We start from the raw sequence: 19314 nt of genomic DNA on the forward strand, positions 1-19314 counted from the left end.
GGTGAGTGGCTTTCACACGTTGCTTTTTCTCCCCCATGGTTCTGTCAAGTCAATTCCAACTCCTGGTGACCCCACCTACGGCAGGGAAGAACTGTGCCCCAGAGAGTTTTCAATGGCGGCTGGCTTTTTCGCAAGCAGATTGCCAGGCCTTTCTTCCGGGGGAGCCCTGGTGGCATAGTGCCTGAGGCATCTGACTGCTAACCAGAAGGCTGGCGGTTCAAACCCACCAGCCACTCCTCGAAAGGAAGGTTGGGCAATCTACTTCCTCAGAAACCCAAGGAGGGGTCGTTATGAGTCGAACTAACTCAACGGCAGTGAGTTTGCTTTTTTTTGGTTTTCTTCTGAGGCACGTCTGGGTACACTCGAACCTCCAGCCTTTTGATTAGCACTGAACTGCATGAACCATTCTCACCCTTATCTCTGTCTGTTGTAGGTGCTGTCAAGTCGATTCTGACTCATAGCAACCCCACAGGACAGAGGAGCACAGCCCCCTAGGGTGTGTAGGCTGCCATCTTTATGGACACAGATTGCCAGCTCTTTCTCCCGCCTGGGCATTCGTTTTTTCCAGAAAGCCCCTGCACTCACCTCTTTCTCAGGAACAGATATATACTCCCAATCACAACACTGAAGAGAAAGACAAAGATGAGAGGCCCAATGATGATTTTTGCAATGTTGGATGGGACGTCCACTGAAACAGAAAAAGAAAAATACGTTTTACTTCAACATGAGTTCACTCTGGGAGTCTCTGGCACCAGAGTGTCTGGGCCCCTGTGATGGTGGGTTACGCTGGTCCCGCTCTTGTCTCTGGGTCTCTCTCTGCTGCTCCCTCCTTATTTTCCCACAACCCGGAAACGGCCCACTGAGGGTCAGGAGAGTCCACATTCCAGAGCAGCGCACCCCTGCCAGACCCCGGCCCATCAGCAGCCTTTTCCACCCACCCAGGGCACATTACAGGCAGACGACCTGACTGCCATCCAGGATCCCCAGCTCAGCGTAACAGTCCACTGCTGCCGCCGGGAAATTCGTCATACTTTCTGAACAACAGCAGCAACAAAACAAAACAAAACAAAAACCCAGTACCGCCTAGTCGGTTCCAACTCATAGTGACCTTCTAGGACAGAACAGAACTGCTCCACAGGGTTCCCAAGGCTGTCATCTTTCTCCCACGGAGTGGCTCGTGGGTTTGAACTGCCAACATTTTAGTTAGCAGCTGAATGCTTTAACCACTGTGCCACAATTTCCTTTTGCACTGCTGTTATTTGCCATAGTCGGACCCAACTCATAGTGACCCCTCCTTGGGTTTCCGAGGCAGTATCACTACGGAAGTAGATTGCCCAACCTTCCTTCCGAGGAATGGCTGGTGGGTTTGAACCGCCAGCCTTCTGGTTAGCAGTCAAGTGCCTTAGGCACTATGCTACCAGAGCTCCTGGGCTCTGCAAATTCTGTAGCTGGTCCTGATTAACACCGCCTGTCAGGGGAACAATGTGCCAGTCAGCATCTTCTGGGTTCAGGCCGGTCCAGCCCTCCTTACTGGGTGACCAGCCCCTTAACAACTTTGTTCTAGACACAAAAGACCACATACCATGTGATTCCATCTATAGGAAACTTCCAGCACAAAAGCCAGAGAGCAGACTGGTAGCTGCCAGGGGCTGGGCAACGGGGAGGACCGAGAGTGTTTCATGGCTAAACCAAACCCAAACCACTGTGAGTGGAGTCGACTGCGACTCATGACGACCCCACGCGTCACAGAGTGGAACTGAGCTCCTCAGGGTTTTCTTGGCTGTCATCTTTGTGGAAGCAATCACCAGGCCTTTCTTCCGCAGCACCACTGGGTTTGAGTAGCCGACCTTTCGGTGTGTAGCCAAGTGCAAACCATTTGCATCCCCCAGGACCTTAGCTTAATGGTTACTAGGTTCAATTTAAAAAAACAAAGAAACAACAACCAAAAAAACGGTTGTCATGGAGGCGCTCCTGACTCCACGAGACCCCATGTGTATCAGAGTAGAGCTGTGCTCCATGGGGTTTTCAATGGCTGATTTTTCAGGAGTGAAGAGCCAGGCCTTTCTTCCAAGGCACCTCTGGGAAGACTTGAATGGCCAACCTTTATAGTTAGCAGCCAAGTGCATGGACTGTGTGCACCACCCAAGGAGCCCGGTTTAATTTTAGGCTGAGGAAAGTGTTTTGGAACTAGAAAGAGGGGGCAGTGCTACAATGCCGTGAAGGGACCAGATGCCAATGAATGCTTGCTTGAAAAGGGTTAATTTTACGTTCTGTGAATTTGATTTCCATTAAAAAACTATTTCACCAAACCACAGCTCTGTGGGTGTCCAGGTTGCCAGGATGAGGCTAAATCGAGAGTTTCCCAGGGAACTCCTTTTAAAGCAGCTGAATAATGTTACACAGCCTGTTAATTTTTAAAATTTACATATGAGGCTGAAATGTCTCTAAGTATAGGCATGTCCAGGAGCTCTGGTGGCATAGTGCCTAAGGCACTTGACTGCTAACCAGAGGGTTGGCAGTTCAAACCCCCCAGCCACTCCTCGGAAGGAAGGCTGGGCAATCTACTTCCATAGTGATACTGCCTTGGAAACCCAAGGAGGGGTCACTATGAGTCAGATCAGATTTGACGGCAGTGAGTTGTTTTTTTTTTTTTGTAACAGGCATGCCCATGGTACTTAGACTCTTCAAAGCCAAGGAAGAGTTGAAGAGTGAACACAATTCTTCCAGTCAGTAAAATAACAGTTTATGGAACACTCACTAAGTAACCAGGCATGGTTCCAAGTGCTTTCCACAGTGATCTTATTTACTTGTCATATAAGCCAAGGACCAAGCACCTGGGTGGTATAATTAGTTAAGTGCTCAACTACTGTCTGAAAGGTTGGTGGCTTCCACCCACCCAGAGGTGGCTCAGAAGAAAGGCCTGGCTGTTCACTCCTGAAAAATTGAAGACCCTATGGAGCTGTTCTACACCACACACGTGGGGCCGTCAGGAGTCATGATCAACTTGAAGGCAACTGGTTTGGTTTTCGGTTTGAACCATGGTGGAAGGTACTCTGAGGAATCCCTGTTTTCCGATTGGGGAATGGAGGCTCAGAGAGGGGAGGGGTCTTCTCCAAGGTCACAGAGCTACTCAAGGGCAGATTTGAACCCGGCTGGCTGTGTGAATGCTGCCTATGGCCCATACTGCCTTGCACACCGGGCACCGTCCAGAGGAATGGTCCTCTCCCGTCCTTCTCACTCAACAGCAAACGACATCATTCTGTCTCAGGCAGCTCCCAGCACACGGACTGTTCCTGTGAGCAGTGGTGACTGAATGGGACAAGATAAATGAAACCATCTGGCCACGGGCTTTGCTTATGGGCCCCTCCCTTGTCCCTGATTCCTTCCTTAGGGGTGGGGTGATTTCAGAGGTTTGAACCAAGTGATCCCTAAAGCTGGGGCATGGGGTGCAAGAGCTGAGCCTTGCTGCCCCTCCTCTCTGCTTCCCAGACCCCATACGCCTGGGGTGAGGTGAGTGAGGCATGCAGGGCACAAAACTGGAGGGGGAGCGCCTGCTCCGGGCCCTGGAGGGGTGGCCTCTCTGCAAAGGTGAGTGCCTCCTCCCATTCTGAACCCTGAGTGCTTCCCCTGCCCGGCCCTGGTTCCGACCCTGAACAACCACCCCTGCAAAGCTCATTTCCCACTGTCTGCTCTCCCACAGGCTCCGGCATGGGAAAATGCTGCCTGACCCCTTGCACCCCAGCTTCTACTCCTCCCAACCTGTAATCTTCACTCCTGCCAACTCATTTCTGTGTTTGCTCATTCAAGTGTCCGGGGTGCTGTTGTATGCTAGACTGACCCATCTCCCTCCTCGGCCCTACTCCTTTGTTTGTTCTCTAGGTCTCAGCTGAGATGTCACTACCTCCAGGAAGCCTTCCATGACTAGCTCAGCCCCATCTCTCCTGGCTTCACTGGCCCCAGCTCACAGGGCTCTTCCAGCATCAATACCTGCTGCCTGCACACTGGGCACATTTCCTGCTTTGGAGGGTTTGCTCCACCCAAGGCTTGAGGGGGGCATCTTGGAGGAGAGGCTACATCTCATAATAGAGATGGATCCACAAGTAACAGGAACCAACATGTTGATTCCATCCCCAGTGCCAGCTCAGAAAACTTCCCCAAACCATTCCAATGTCAAGTCCCATTTGACATCCATGATGTCATCAAAACCTCTACCCAGCTTCCAGGGGCAGGTCCTGTTAGCACACCCATGGGGAGATGGGGATGCAGGCTCAGAGACAACCAGGATCTTGCCCCCTTCACACAGCAGTGGCTGGTGGACCCCAGGGTCAAGGTCAGGGCCAGCACTGGTAGTCTCTAATCTACCCTAACCCATTCCAGGGCCAAACACAGCCCCCACTGACCCAAGTTTCCAAGGAGACTTACAGTAGTCTGTCACATAGAAATAGGTGGCTTCGGTCCAGGAGCCGTTGCCTGCCAGGGAAGTGGCCCGCACGCGCACGCTGTAGTTGCCTGGGGGCAGCCCTCGCAGCCGGCAGCCCCGCTCCAGGGCAAAATGCCTGCGAGAGACGCAGAGGTGAAGCTCCTGGAAGACAAGGGAGGGTGTGTGTGTGAGGAAGCTGGCTGTGCCTTGTGTATTTGGGAACATTCCTCCCAGGTGGAGCTTTCACAGACAGGACCCCTGTGTAAGAACCACTGCTCTGTGGATAAGGAGACAGACCCAGACATTACATTAGTGATAGGAGCCAAACCTGTGCCAGGAGCCAGGCTCTTGGCCTAGATCATGTCATTGACTTCTCACAGCAACCCTGTGGCTTGGGTACTCTTATCCTCATTGTTGTTGTTGCTGTTAGCTGCCGCCGAGTCAGCCCTGGTTCATGGCGACCCCTGGGCAAGGGAGCGAAACACTGCCTGGTCCTGTGTCATCCCCGTGATCAGTGGCGGAGCAGACAGTCAGGGTCCACGAGGCTTTCACTGGCTGATTCACAGTAACAAGCCCCGTCGCCGTGAAGCTGGAAGTGCATTCCACAGCGTATTCAATGGCGGTGATGCTCCATAAGTAGCCAGGCCAGCCTCTCTTCCAAGGTGACTCTGGACGGTTGGATCGCCAACCTTTTGGTTAGCAGTCAGGCGCTTAACTAGTTGCACCACCCAGGGATTCTTATCCTCACATTTAAAAAAAAAAAAGAAGCAGCATTGCCATCGAGTCGACTCCAACTCACAGCATAGAAGACAGAGTGGAACTGCCCCACAGGGTCTCCAAGGGTGTCAATCTTCATGGAAGCAAAGCCCAAACCAAACCCACTGCTGGTGAGTCGATTCCAGCTCACAGCGCCCCTAGAGGACAGGGTGGAATTGCTCTGTGGTAGTTAAGGTTGTGTGTCAACTTGGCTGGGCCGTGATTTTGAGTGGCTGGGCAGCTGGCTGTAATTTTTCCCTATAAGATTGTGATCAACGCCACGGGGAGTCTGCTGTGAGACATTCATCTGTGTAAGGGGGTTGCCTTCAGGCTGTGACCTGCTTCCAGCAGAGATGGAGAAGCTTTGGGAAAGGTCTCTAAGCTTCTAAGACTTCTGGAGCCTACATTTGGCTGAGTCTTCATCTCAGGGGCCCGCCACATTGCCTGCGGATCTTGGCATTGTTCCTGGACTTGAACTAGTGGCCTGCCGTGTTGTCTGCTCATCTTGGGACTGTGCCATTTTACTTGTTGATCTTGGTTTCGCCAGCCTCAGCAGCCAGCAGCTGTGTGAGTCAGAAAAAGCCTCCAGCTCTGGTGGGCCAGGAGCAAGAGGCAGAGCTGAAGCCCAAGATCGAGGGGCCTTTACTCAGCCCCAAGAGGCAGCACTTTAACTTGGACTTCTGGCCTCTAAAACTGTAAGAGAATAAATCCCTGTTTGCTAAAGCCACCCATTTGTAGTATGTCTGTTATAGCAGCACTAGACAGCCAAGACATGCCCCATAGGGTTTCCAAGGCTGTCAATCTTTACAGAAGCACACTGCCTCCTCTTTCTCCTGCAGAGCACCTGGTGGATTCAAACCACTGACCTTCCGGTTAGCAGTCAAGCACTTTAATCATTGCACCACCAGGCCTTCTATCCTCATATTACAGCAGAGAAGGCTTAGAATAGAGGCTGCCAAACTATTTCTGTAAAGGACAAGAGAGCAAATATTTTCAGCTTATTGGGCCCAAAAACCAAACCCACCACCACTGAGTTGATTCTATCTCATAGCGACCTGCTATGAGGCCTATGAGCTTACTGGGCCAGTCACTGTCAAAACTATCCAACGTTTCCACCATCACATGAAAGCAGCCATGGATAAGACATGATACCTGTGAACGAATGGCTGTGCTCTGTGCCAATAAAACTTTATGGACACTGAAATCTGCATTTCAGGTCATTCTCACATGGCATGAAATACCATGAGAACCTTTTGATTATTATTTTTTTTTGCAACAATTTTAAAATGTAAAAAAGATTCTCAGCTTGCAGGCTGTATGAAAGCAGACGGCAGGCCAGATTCAGCCCAAGGGCAGGAGTTTGCTGATTTAGGAGATGAAACAATTTGTCGGAAATCTCCTGGCTGGGAAGTAGCCACAAAGCTTCTCCTTGAATCCACAGTGGGCCTCCAGCAAATTAGAGATAGGTGGAAAACAAGGGACCCACGTGGTTTCCACATCACAAACCAAAGGGTCCAAGGGGCTTCATGCCTAAGGACAAGTAAAAAGCTCCTTTCCCAGCAGAGTCCCTGTGCGGCACAGTTAAGTACTTGGCTACTGACTGGGAGGCTGGCGGTTCAAACCTACTCAGGGATGCCTTGGAAGAAAGGCCTACTTCTAACAAAATCAGCCATTGAACATTCAATGATCAGACAATCTTATTCTACTTTATACTATGGTTGTGTGTACACAGAGATATCCTGGAGAAGAAGATTCTTGTATTCTGATATCTATGAAGATACCAGTTTCTGATTTCTTAATTGTTGTTATAGAAGAAAGAATGAAAAGACAATTCCCTAACTCCCACACAAGAGCAGGCAAACCTTTGGAAAAAAAAAAAAAAAATCAGCCATTGAAAACCTTAGGAACAAACCACGGCCTTGTCTACACTGAGACCAGAAGAACCAGGTGATACCCGGCTACCACCACTGACAGTTCTGAACAGGGCCACAGATTCTATCAGGTAGAATTGGGGGAAATGGGGAGCAGAGCTCAAATCCTTAAAAAGTCCAGACTCACTGACCTGGCTGGGACTGGAAGAGCCCCTAACACTACTCTTTACACCTTGACCCCAAACCACCCCCGGCATCACTGTTCTTTTAGTTCCGGTTTTTAACCAAATAATAGATCTACTCCTAAAAGAGAGTACCCACGAGTCCTGTGCATCCTTAACAAATCGTCCGTATGAAACCAAACGGTCAACAATTACTTGGGAGCAAAGATGAAAGGGGTCAGGTGGCAGGGAAACCAGGCGACTGGAAATGAAACACGCAGAAAGAATGAACGAGAGTGTCGGCACATTGAGAAAAATGTAACCGATAGCACTGAACTCTGTGTCATCATTGTTAAATGGGAACGTGCTTTGCTGTTAAACTTTCATCAAAACACAATAAAGTATTATTGAAAATAAAAGGAAAAACCCTGTGGAGCACAGAGCTACTGGCACACACAGGGAGCCGGGAATTGGAGGCCACTTGGCAGCAGCTGCTCGGGTTGGGGTTTTCCTTCCCATGGTGCTGCCTTCTGATTGTTTTAAAAATTATCCTCAGGATTCACCTGTACCCCAGTGTTCACGGCAGTACTATTCACAATGGCCAAAAGGTGGGAAGTGCCCAAGTGGACTGGCAGAAACACGAACAAGTCTGTCTTGGAAGAAGTACAGCTGGAAGGCTTCTTAGAAGGGAGGATGGTAAGGCTTTGTCTCTCATGCTTTGGTCAGAAGGGGACCATTCCCTGGAGAAGGATGTCATGCTGGGTAAAATGGAGGGTCGGCAAAAGAGGGAAAGACCCTCAAGGAGATGGACTGACACGGTGGCTGCCACGATGGGCTCAGACACAGCAGTGACTGTGGGGCTGGCGCAGGACCGGGCGGCGCTTTGTTCTGTTACGCCAGGGTCGCCATGAGTCAGAGCCGACTCAATGGCACCTCAGAACAACAGCCCAAGTGTTCATCAACAACTAAATAAATAAACGCAGTGTGGTCTATACACAGAGTGGAATATTACTGAGCTGTAAAGAGGAGAGAAGTCCTCACACATGCTATAACATGGATGAACCTTGAAAACAGCATGCTGGGTGAAATAAGACAGAAAAGAGCAAACGGTGTCTGCTCCCACTTATGTGAAATCTCTAGAACAGGCAGATGCACGTAGGCAGAAGGTTTATCAGTGGTTACCACACATGGGAGGGCGGGGAAGGGCAGTACAGCTTAATGGCCCCACGTGTCTGTTTGCAGGGAAGAGGCACTTGGAAATAGGGGGTGGTGATAGCTACGCAATATGGTGACTGATTAATGTTGTTAGACTGTACACTTAAGAATGGTTAAATGGCTACTGTTTTTGTTTTATGTTAATATATATGTATATAAATATATATATTCTACCACATTAAAAAAAAACAAACAGTTGGGATCCACCTCAAAGTCTGGCAAGAAGAGGAGAGAGAGATGAAGCAGGGTGCACACTCCCTGCAATAAACAGGGAACTAGAGACAAACCCAGAGCTGATTAGGGAGACCCAACGCAACGCTCGCTCGAGACCCGAGGCTCCAGGCTCGAGGCTCGGTTGAGAACAAAACTGAAACCTGTAAGCGTCAAGCTGCAATTCTGAAAACTTTCCAAAATGACCCCAAACCAACAGTGCATGCAGTGAACTGAGCTGGAAAATTTTAGTAGGGGTGGGTGGTGGTGGTGAGGGCAGGGGGGTGTGGGTGGGCGGCAAGAGAGAAATGTGAAAACTGCCAGGCTCCTCATGTGACAATAACAGTTAGCAAACAAACCGGCTGGCACAGGTCAGGGGTGAGGACACAAGTCCAAAGAAAGGTTCTTTCAAGTCGCCTGAGTCACCAAGCAGAGAGGGACAAACAAGCAACTATAGAAACCAAAGGTAGCAGCTATCTGGGACAAGAGGAAAGCGGAGATCCCTCGAGGGTGGGGCCAGGAAGGGACCAGGATGGCCGGAACAGGGGCCGGTGAAGTGCTCTTAATAGACACCAAAAGCAAACAAGAGTCAAACCCTGACCAAGGTTCAGATGCCAGTCACATCAAAGGCTGCGCAAGCATGCCACATGCAGCGACATGGGTGCACCCTGCAAACATTATGTTCGTGGAAATAAACAAACCCAAAGGGACAAACATTGAATGAGCTTGCTCGGGTGAAATATCTAGGATAAGCCAGAGCCCAAACACCGAAGGAGACCCTTGGTTACCAGGAGCTGGGGCAAGGGGAGAAGGAAGGGGAGGTATTCCGTAATGGACTTAAGGAAAAAAAGAGGAAACTAGGTTTAGGTTTCCAATGTGCTTTGTTAAAAAAATCTTTTCTTCCTATAATCTACTTAAGTTGGTTTGATTTGTTACAACACACTATCATGAAATCTTTGGTATGCTAAAACTTTAAAAATTCATACTTTATAATTCTACCTTTTTTTTTTTTTTTTTAGTTTGTTTTACATTCCACATTTCAGGTACTTTTGGTTTCACTTCCCAATTACCATCTCCATCCCCCAACACACTCTCCTCCTCTCCCTTCCCAGTAACCTCCCCCACCCCGTGGCCCTCATAGTTAGTACAGTGCGTCCAGCATTTCCTCTGTGCGAATGTTGCCCCTCTGGTGCCCTGTGGTCGACTGCTCCAAGGGGTGCATCTCCATAGAGTAAGTGGGTGCATCACCCTGGGTTGAGTGGCCTGTGTGTACATCTTGTTTATTATTGCGCTGAGAGCCAGCCCCTGGGAGTGAGTTTTATTCCAGGCCCAAAGTGTATCCCTTGGCCATATTATTGGGGGTCTCACCAGATTCCATCTGACCAGTAATTCTGGTCCTCATTGTGTTTTTGAAATCCACCTTCTTTAATGGGAACAGTGACAAATTAAAATTTTTAGTTTGCTCTTTTTTAAAAAATTAGTTTTGCTGTTGTTGAGAGTACACACAGCACAAAATACACCAATGCAACCATTTCTACACGTACATGTGGAGCCCAGGCACACGGATTACATTTTCCCAGTTGTGCAGCCATTCTTACCCTCCTTTTTCAAATTGTTCCTCCTGCATTAATATCAACTCACTGCCCCCGCCCCCACAAGCTTCCCATCTAACCTACTGAGTTGCCATTGTCAATGTGATCTCATATGGATAGTTTTTAGACAACACTGCTCAAGGTAGATATTCTTCACTAGTTCAGATGAACTGTTGCTTGGTTTTAAGATTCCAGGGGATATTTTTGGTTTAAGATTTAAAGATTGTCTGATGATGTCTAAGGCATTTGACTGCTAACCAGAAGGCTGGTGGTTCAAACCCACCAGCCACTCCATGGAAGGAAGGTTGGGCAATCTATTTCTGTATTGACACTGCCTCCGAAACCCAAGGAGGGTCGCTATGAGTCGGGTCTGACTCCATAGCAGTGGTTGCGTTTGTTTTGATGCCAATAGTTTCAGGGGTTCCTCCAACCTCCATGGCTCCAGAAAGTCTGGAGTCCATGAGAATTTGGAGTTCTGTTCTGCATTTTCCCCCTTTTGATCAGTATTCTTCTATAGAATCTTAGATCAAATTGGATGAATTAAAATTTAACTTTATCCTGTCGTTGTTGTTGGGTGCCACGAGTCAATTCCAACTCATAGCAACCCTGTGTACAACAGAATGAGACCCTGCCTGGTCCTTCACCATCCTCACAATCCTTGCTATATTTGAGCCCATCACTGCAGCCACTATGTCAATCCATCTTGTTGACAGTCTTCTCCTTTTTTCTCTGACCCTCTACTTTACCCAAGCATGATATCCTTCTCCAGGGAATGGTCCCTTCAAAGTAGGTGAGACCAAGTCTGGCCATTCGCATTTCCAAGGAGAATTTTGGCTGCACTTCTTCCAGGACAGATTTGTTCGGTCTCCTGGCAGTCCATGGTGTTTTCAGTATTCTTTGCCAACACAATTCAAAGGCATCAATTCTTCTTCAGTTTTCCTTATTCATTGTCCAGCTCCCACATGCATATGTTGTTGCTGTGGTTGTTGTTGTTATGTGCCGTCAAGTTGGACCCGACTCATAGCGACCCCACCTTGGGTTTCCGAGGCAGTATCATTATGGAAGTAGATTGCCCCATCTTCCTTCCAAGGAGTGGCTGGTGGGTTTGAACCACCAGCCTTCTGGTTAGCAGTCAAGTGCCTTAGCCATTACGCTACCAGAGCTCCTCACATGTATACGAGGCGATTGAAAATACCATGGCTTGGGTTAGGTGCACCTTGGTCTTCAAGGTGACATATTTGCTCTTCAGCACTTTAAAGAGGTCTTTTGCAGCAGATTTTCCCAATGCAATATGTCATCTGATTTCTTAACCACTGTTTCCATGGGTGTTGATTGTGGACCCAAGTAAAATGAAATCCCTGACAACTTTAATCTTTTCTCCACTTATCATGAAGTTGTTTACTGGCCAGTTGTGAGGATTTTTTGTTTCCTTGGTGTTGAGGTGTAATTCATACTGAAGACTGTATTCTTTGATCTTCATCAATAAGTATTTCAAGTCCTCTCACTTTCAGCAAGCAAGGCTGTGTCATAGGAGAAAAACCTAGCAATCTATCCGTGAAGATTACAGCCCAGAAAATCCTCTGGGGCAGTTCTGCTTTGTCACATGGTGTTGACTCGACAGTACCTAAGAATAACACACACACACACATATATAATATTCATATGGAATCTCCTTTCAGATGTGATGTGCTGAGAAAAAACAGCATCTCTTATGGAACATTCTGAACTGGATGTATAGCCTGCATCCAACCATAAGGAAAAGCATTAGTCCCCAAAAGCAAGACATTTCCACTTTTTAAAAATGCAAATGTCATATTTGACCAAGAAGAAGTTTAAACATAAAAGTTCTCATAATTTTACCAAGTAAATGTTTATCCTCCAGTAGAGATAGGATAGTGATCCCATGTGTGCAGAATCAAACTGCTTCACAGGCTTTTTCAGGCTATGACCTTTTAGAAGCAGACTGTCAAGCCTGTCTTCTGAGGAGCCTCTGGCAGATTTGAACCACCAACCTTTCAATTAGTAGTTGAGCACACGAGATTGCCAAGAGTCAGAATTGACTTGATAGCATCTAACACCACTATCACCACCACCACCACCACCACCACCACCAATCTGTCAGTTTGTGGTATGGTGGGTGGGTTGCATGTTGCTGTGAGGCTGGAGGCTATGCTACTGGCATTTTGAATACTGGCAGGGTCATCCATGGTGGACAGGATTCAGCAGAGTTTCCAGATTAAGACAGATTGGGAAGAAGGACGAAGCCATCCACTTCTGAAAAACTAGCCACTGGAAACCTCATGAATGGCAGTGAAACAGTCTGATACAGTGTCAGAAGATGAGTCCCTTAGGTTAGAAGGCTCTCAAAATACAACTGGGGAAGAGCTGCCTCTTCAAAGTTGAGTCGACTTTAATGATGTAGATGGAGTAAAGCGTTTGGGATCCCCATTTGCTGATGTGACATGACTCAAAATGAGAAGAAATAGCTGTAAACATCCATTAATAACTGGAACATGGAATGTACAAAGTATGAATCTAGGAAAATTGGAAGTTGTCAAAAATTATCGATATCTTAGGCACTGTTGTTGTTATGTGCCATTGAGTTGGACCCGACTCATAGCGACCCCTCCTTGGGTTTCCAAGGCAGTATCACTGTGGAAGTAGATTGCCCTACCTTCTTCCGAGGAATTAGTGAGCTGAAATGGACTGGTATTGGCCATTTTGGATTAGACAATCATATGGTCTACACTGCTGGGAATGACAAATTGAAGAGGAATGGTGTGACATTTATCATCACAAATAATGTTTCAAGATCTATCCTGAAGTACTATGCTGTCAGTGATATGATAATATCCACATGCCTACAAGGAAGACCAATTAACATGACTATTATCCAAATTTATGCACCAAATTTAACCACCAAAACAAAAGATGAAGAAATTGAAAATTTTTTCCAACTCTGCAGTCTGAAATAGAACAAACATGCAATCAAGATGTATTGATTATTACTGGTGACTGGAATATGAAAGTCAGAAACAAAGAAGCATCTGTAGTTGGAAATGCCCTTGATGAAAGAAATGACACTGGAGATTGCATGATAGAATTTTGCAAGACCAATGACTTATTCATTGCAAATACCTTTTTTTTTCAGAGGTTTCACCAGTCTCTATCAGATCAGTAAGCCTGGTCTTTTTTATGATTTTGAGTTTTGATCAAACCACCAACCTTTTGGTTAACAGTGGAGTACTTTTTGTTCTTTTTATTAGACTCTGTCACTTGTTCATCTCTATGTTTGCTCAGCAGCCTGTACAGTGTCTAGCACCTTCTCAAAGGAGCACCCAACAAAAGGTCACATATAAAGGCTTCCAGTTATTTATTCCCAGACACAGACAACTCTCTCTACAGCAAAGTGAGCCAGTCAGGTCAGAAAGGAATGTTGGGAGCTCTCAGCCAACTTGTAGGACAGAGTTGAAAAATAAAAATTTGTAGGTTCCCATATTTGACCCATCTTTGTGGAAAGTGTGGATCAAACCTCTACATCCCAATGACAAAGCATCTAACAAGCCTGCTTTGGGAGTGTCTGGGACAAATTTTTAGCAGAGGAATAAAAGCACCAAGGACAGTTTTGAAGGCGCATGTCTAAGCATCAAGAGCCTTACCTCGTCACCGTATCGCCGATAACTCACTTCGTACAGCACGATGAGACCGTTGGGTTCCTTTGGCTCCTGCCACATCAAGTGAACAATATTGTTCTCCAAGATTTCGTGGGTCACTGGACCAACAATGTCATCAGCCTTGGCTGTAAATAGCAGGGAGCAGTGGTTAGCAATGAGGATATGACTGAAACCTGGGTCAATTCCCAGCCCCACTACTTGCCAGCAGAGTAAACTTCAGCTGGTTTCAGAGAATGAACATAAAAAAAAAAAAATGAGTTGTTCACACATTTTTTTTCTGTTGAAATAACTTTAGACTCACGAGATATAAAAATAGTACAGTGACAACCCAAATGTCCCTCAATGGATAAAATATGCTGGTCTATCCATACAATAGAATGTTACTCAGTAATAAGTGGAATGATGTTCTAATACATGCCATAGTGTGGATGAACCTTGAAAACATTATGCTAAGTGAAAGAAGCCAGACAAAAGCCAGGTATTGTATGATTCCACTTCTATGCAATGTCCAGAATAGGGAGATGCATAGAGACAGTAGCTTAGTCGTTGCCTAAGGCTTGAAGGCAGCAGGAAATGGGGAGCAACTACTGATGGGCACAGAGTTTCATCTTTTATTCTGGAATTAGATAGTGCTGATGGGTACACAACACAGTGGATGTTCAAAATGCCACTGAATTGTTCCACTTAAAACAATTTTGTCATGTGGCTTTCACCTGAATTAAAATCAATCAATCAATAAAAGATTTTGTGTACTCCTCACCCAGCTCTCCCCAATGATAACAATAGTAACATAAATATGTCATCAAAAACGAGAAACTGATCCCATTTCAGTTGGTGCACAGCTACTGATTAGATCACAGGCCTTATTTGGATTTAAACAGATTATTTTATGAAAGGAGTCCCTGGGTAGTATAAACTGTTAACGTGCTCAACTGCTACCCAAAAGGTTGGTGGTTCAAATCCATTCTGAAGTGCCTCGGAGGAAAGGCCTGGAGATCTACTTCTGAAAAATCAGCCAATGAAACCCCTACAGAGCACAGTTCTACTCTGACACACATGGCATTGGGGTCAGGGGCTGACTGGCCAGCAGCTGGTTTGTTTGGTTTGGTTTGATTATATGAAAAGCACCTTGCATGTGGATGATACATAGGAAGTGCTCAAAATCTAATCACTGTCCTCACTGTTGTTGGAGGAAAGCACAGACACAGAGACAGGAGCGTCATGACAGGGACAGGCTCAGAGGGTTATCAGGTCTAGCTCGCCATCTCCACATTGCTTTAGTCAAAATTAACAAGTAAGTGGTATCCACAGAATTTCCTATGCACTCAAAATCTGCACATTTTATTGTCTGTAAATTACACAATAGCAAAATTGATTTGAGAAGTGATAACAGTTTTAAACAGTGTGGTGTCAAAGCACAAAAACAGTGGAAAAATCATTGAAGGTAAGAAAAAGAGAGTCCAGACATTGGCCTGGGGATAGATAGCAACTGGCTTCTAGAAAGGCAGCGCCTCCAACTACTGGTCAGCCCAGGTAAATGGACACAATGCCTCTGGAGGACCAGGGGACAAGAGCAGATGGTCACACTGTGAGGGGTGTAACCTTTGAACAAGCACTTCCAGATCCACAGACAGAATGAAAGGAAGTCACTGGACTGGAGCAAAGATGCTCATTGTGGTATTGTTTTTGGGTTATTGCAACAAAACCCACTATCAAACAATGGCCTGTCTATAGCCATTCATATGTCTTTCTGTGCCCCCAAACTGGGTGAGTTAAAAACTGTACAGTATGACTCCATTTTGGTAAACAGATGTATAGAAGCATTTTTACAAAAGGAAAGTTTTGGGAGGATCTGCAACTAAAGGCTAACAGGGCTTATCTCAGTCCCATTTTACTAAATATGAATGAGACTAAGTATGGAGGTCTAAGTGTTTTTATAAAAAGAAGGTTCTGTAAGAATATAAAGTGAAAGGCTAATGGATTTATCTCAATCTCATTTTAGCACATATGTGTGTATGTGTGTAAGTATGTATGTAACCAAACCAAACCAAACTCACTGCCGTTGAGTTGATTTGACTCAGCGATCCCTCCTTGGATTTTCAAGGTGGTATCTCTACGGAAGTAGATTGCCCAACCTTCCTTCTGAGGAGTGGCTGGTGGGTTTGAACCTCCAGCCTTCTGGTTAGCAGTCAAATGCCTTAGGCACTACACCACCAGATCTCCCATGTGTGTCAGTGTTATGGATTAAACTGTGTCCCCCCAAAATATATGTTGGAATCCTAACTCCTATGCCCATGGATGGGATCCTGTTTGGAAATAGGGTTTCATTGTTATGTTAATCAGATCACAGTTGAGCAGGGTGGGTTCTAAATCTAATCACTTCTGAGTTACACAAAGAGCAGGTTAGATACATGCACAGAGACACAGACACACACAGAAGACAGACACCACTGAGGATGGCTACAAGGTAAGGAACCAGGGAAGGGCCATAACAACCTACAAGGAAGGAATCGACACGGCCAAGACCCTGATTTGGACATTTAGTCTCCAGAGCTGTGAGAAAATCACAGCTTTAAAACCGCTCACTTGTGGCATTTTTGTTACAGCAGCAGGAGGAGACTAAGACCTAAGTATACACGTTTTTACAAAAGGAAAAGTTCTGGACAATTATACACCAAAAGGCTAACAGGGCTCCCTCAGTCCCATTTTAGGAAATACATGTACATCCAGTTACGTATACATAATCTTTTACAAAAGGTAGTTCTGGGAGAATACACCAAAGGCTTCCCTCAGGGATGTAGGGGTAAATAAATTTTATTTTTCTTCTTGCTTACATGTACTTCTTCATTTTATTTTATTCTCACTTTTTGTGTGCATTTTCTAAAGCTTATATATGGCCATGTATGACTCACATCATTAAAACTAAGAAAGGTGCATGAGTTAAAGTCGACAGACACACGGCCTGGAGTGGGGAGCACCTCCCGCCCAGTGGTGCGCCAATGGGGCATGCAGACCCACCTTCAGGCATGGTTCTGGCACTGACGTATGCTGCCACGCTACACCTTTCCTCCGGGGCATCTTGGTTGCAAGCCTGCAGTTCAATGCGATAGCCCGTGAAATGGCGCAGACCAGAGATGACCAGAGATTCCTTGTTTACCACTTTCTCAAAAGGCCGCTGCTCTGCTGGGCTGGTGGGCACGCTGGTTGAGGAGATGTTGGGGAAACCCGGAATCGTGGGGACAGCCACTGTCACGTTCCCAGTGTCGCCAAGAGCCCTGCGCCTCCGTGATGGCCTGTCATGACAAGAGGACACACACAGCCACATGATGATCAGTGTCAAGAATGATGGTGGGGCTAAAAGGCTGAAGGTGAAAAGACTATGGTGCAGGGGTGGGAGGTGGGGAGCACAGGGGTTAAAATGCTAATGACCAGGAATCACAGTGCAGGGCAGAGCCTCCCCATGAAGGCTGCGTGGGTCAGACTGATTCCCTGGTCATCAATCGAGCCACGGCACTTATATTTTCTCTTTCACAGGAATGATTTCAGGTTTTCATTTTGCAGATGAATAGGCCGTCTAGGTTCAGCATTAAAAACAATATGCCAAAAGCGTGTAAGAGTTAGGCTTCCGGGGAGATGTGACAAATGGCATTGGCCCAATGGCCCAAGCTCCTGGCCAACCAACATCATCCCTTTAAATTGGAGAAATACGCCTTCTAATTTCAATGACAATCTAGGCCACCAAGGAGCTCTGGTGGTGCAGTAGTGGGTAAGACATTTGGCTGCTAACCAGAAGGTCAGTGGTTCAAACCCATAAGCTGCTCTGTGGGAGGAAGATGAGGCAATCTACTTCTATAAAGATTTACAGCCTTGGAAATCCAAGGGGGGTTGTTATGAGACTGAACTGACTAAATGACAATGAAGCTTTGGAGTTTATTTAGGCCATGTGCCTAATAGGAGTAATTATTCTTCTACTCTTGGTGAAGGAATCTTACCACTAAATTCATGAAGGAATGTGCAAGACACTTCTATGTGATCAGCACACTTTTTATTTTTTCTCCCTGAAGAGCACATGAATGGAATATATGAATCACACCACCTTGGGAACCAACCTTGAAAACCTGATACTAAGTGAAGGACTCCAGATACTGAAGGCCACATATTGTCTGAGTCCATTTATATAGTATCTCCAGAACAAGGGAGCTCTGGTGGCATAGTGCCTAAGGCATTTGACTGCTAACCAGAAGCCTGGCAGTTCAAACCCACCAGCCACTCCTCGGAAGGAAGGTTGGGCAATCTACTTCCGCAGTGACACCACCTTGGAAACCCACAGAAGGGCCACTATGAGTTGGATCCGACTTGATGGCAGTGAGTTTGTTTGGTTGGTTGGTTTTGGTCCAGAACAAATAAATCCATAGAGGCAGAAAGCACACTAATGCTTGTCCAAGACTGGTGGTGGGGAGGGAGTGACTGTGCAATGGATATCGGGTTTCCATTTGGAGTGATGAAAAGTTCTGAAACTAGACGGTGGTGATGATGGTTGCACACATCGTGAATGCACTTGTTGTTGTTGTTAGGTGCCGTCAAGTCGTCTCCGATTCATAGCGATCTTATGTACAACAGAATGAACACTGCCCGGTCCTCTGCCATCCTCACAATCCTTGCTATACCTGAGCTCACTGTTGCAGCCACTGTCTCCATCCATCTTGTTGAGGGCCTTCCCCTTTTTTGTTGACCCTCCACTTTACCAACCATGATATCCTTCTCCAGGGAATAGTCCCTTCTGATGACATGACCAAAGTAGGTGAGAAGAAGTTTGGCCATTTTCACTTCCAAGGAGCATTCTGGCTGTACTTCTTCCAGGATAGATTTATTCTTTCTCCTGGCAGTCCACGCTACTTTGAACATTCTTTGCCAACACAACTCAAAACGATCAACTCTTCTTGGGTCTTCCTTATTCATTGTCCAGCTCTCACATGGAAAAGAGGCGATTGAAAATACCATGGCTTGGGTTAGGCACACCTTAGTCTTCAAGAAGACATCTTTGCTCTTCAGCGTTTGAAAGAGGTCTTTTGCAGCAGATTTGCCCAGTGCAATATGTCATCTGATGTCTTGACTGCTGCTGCCACTGGCATTGATTGTGGAACCAAGTAATATGAAGTCCTTTACAACTTCAATCTTTTCTTCATTTATCATGATGCTGCTTATTGGTCCAGTTGTGAGGATTTTTGTTTTCTTTATTCTGAGGTATAATTCATACTGCAGACTGTAAACTTCAATCTTCATCAGTAAGTGCTTCAAGTCATCTCACTTTCAGCAAGCAAAGTTGTGTCATCAGCATATTGCAGGTTGTTAATGAGCCTTCCTTCAATGCTGATGCACACTCTTCTTCATCTAGTCCAGCTTTTCAGATTATTT

The 19314-nt window shown here is 46.4% G+C and overlaps 1 protein-coding gene across 1 annotated transcript in view; it reads right to left on the bottom strand.

The window, feature by feature from the left end:
• INSR (insulin receptor) overlaps positions 1 to 19314 on the bottom strand; it is a gene marked incomplete at its 5' end in the record, with an annotated part of 174746 nt that overhangs the window by 11449 nt on the left and 143983 nt on the right. Inside the window, 4 exons of the mRNA XM_007957682.2 lie at positions 586 to 688; positions 4423 to 4582; positions 13885 to 14024; positions 16918 to 17192. Of these exons, the coding sequence (XP_007955873.2) occupies positions 586 to 688; positions 4423 to 4582; positions 13885 to 14024; positions 16918 to 17192 (678 nt within the window). The remainder of the gene's footprint in view (positions 1 to 585; positions 689 to 4422; positions 4583 to 13884; positions 14025 to 16917; positions 17193 to 19314) is intronic.

The sequence above is a fragment of the Orycteropus afer genome, unplaced genomic scaffold (assembly GCF_000298275.1).
Source record: "Orycteropus afer afer isolate SDZICR_OR568_19922 unplaced genomic scaffold, OryAfe1.0 scaffold00774, whole genome shotgun sequence".
NCBI lineage: Eukaryota > Metazoa > Chordata > Mammalia > Tubulidentata > Orycteropodidae > Orycteropus > Orycteropus afer.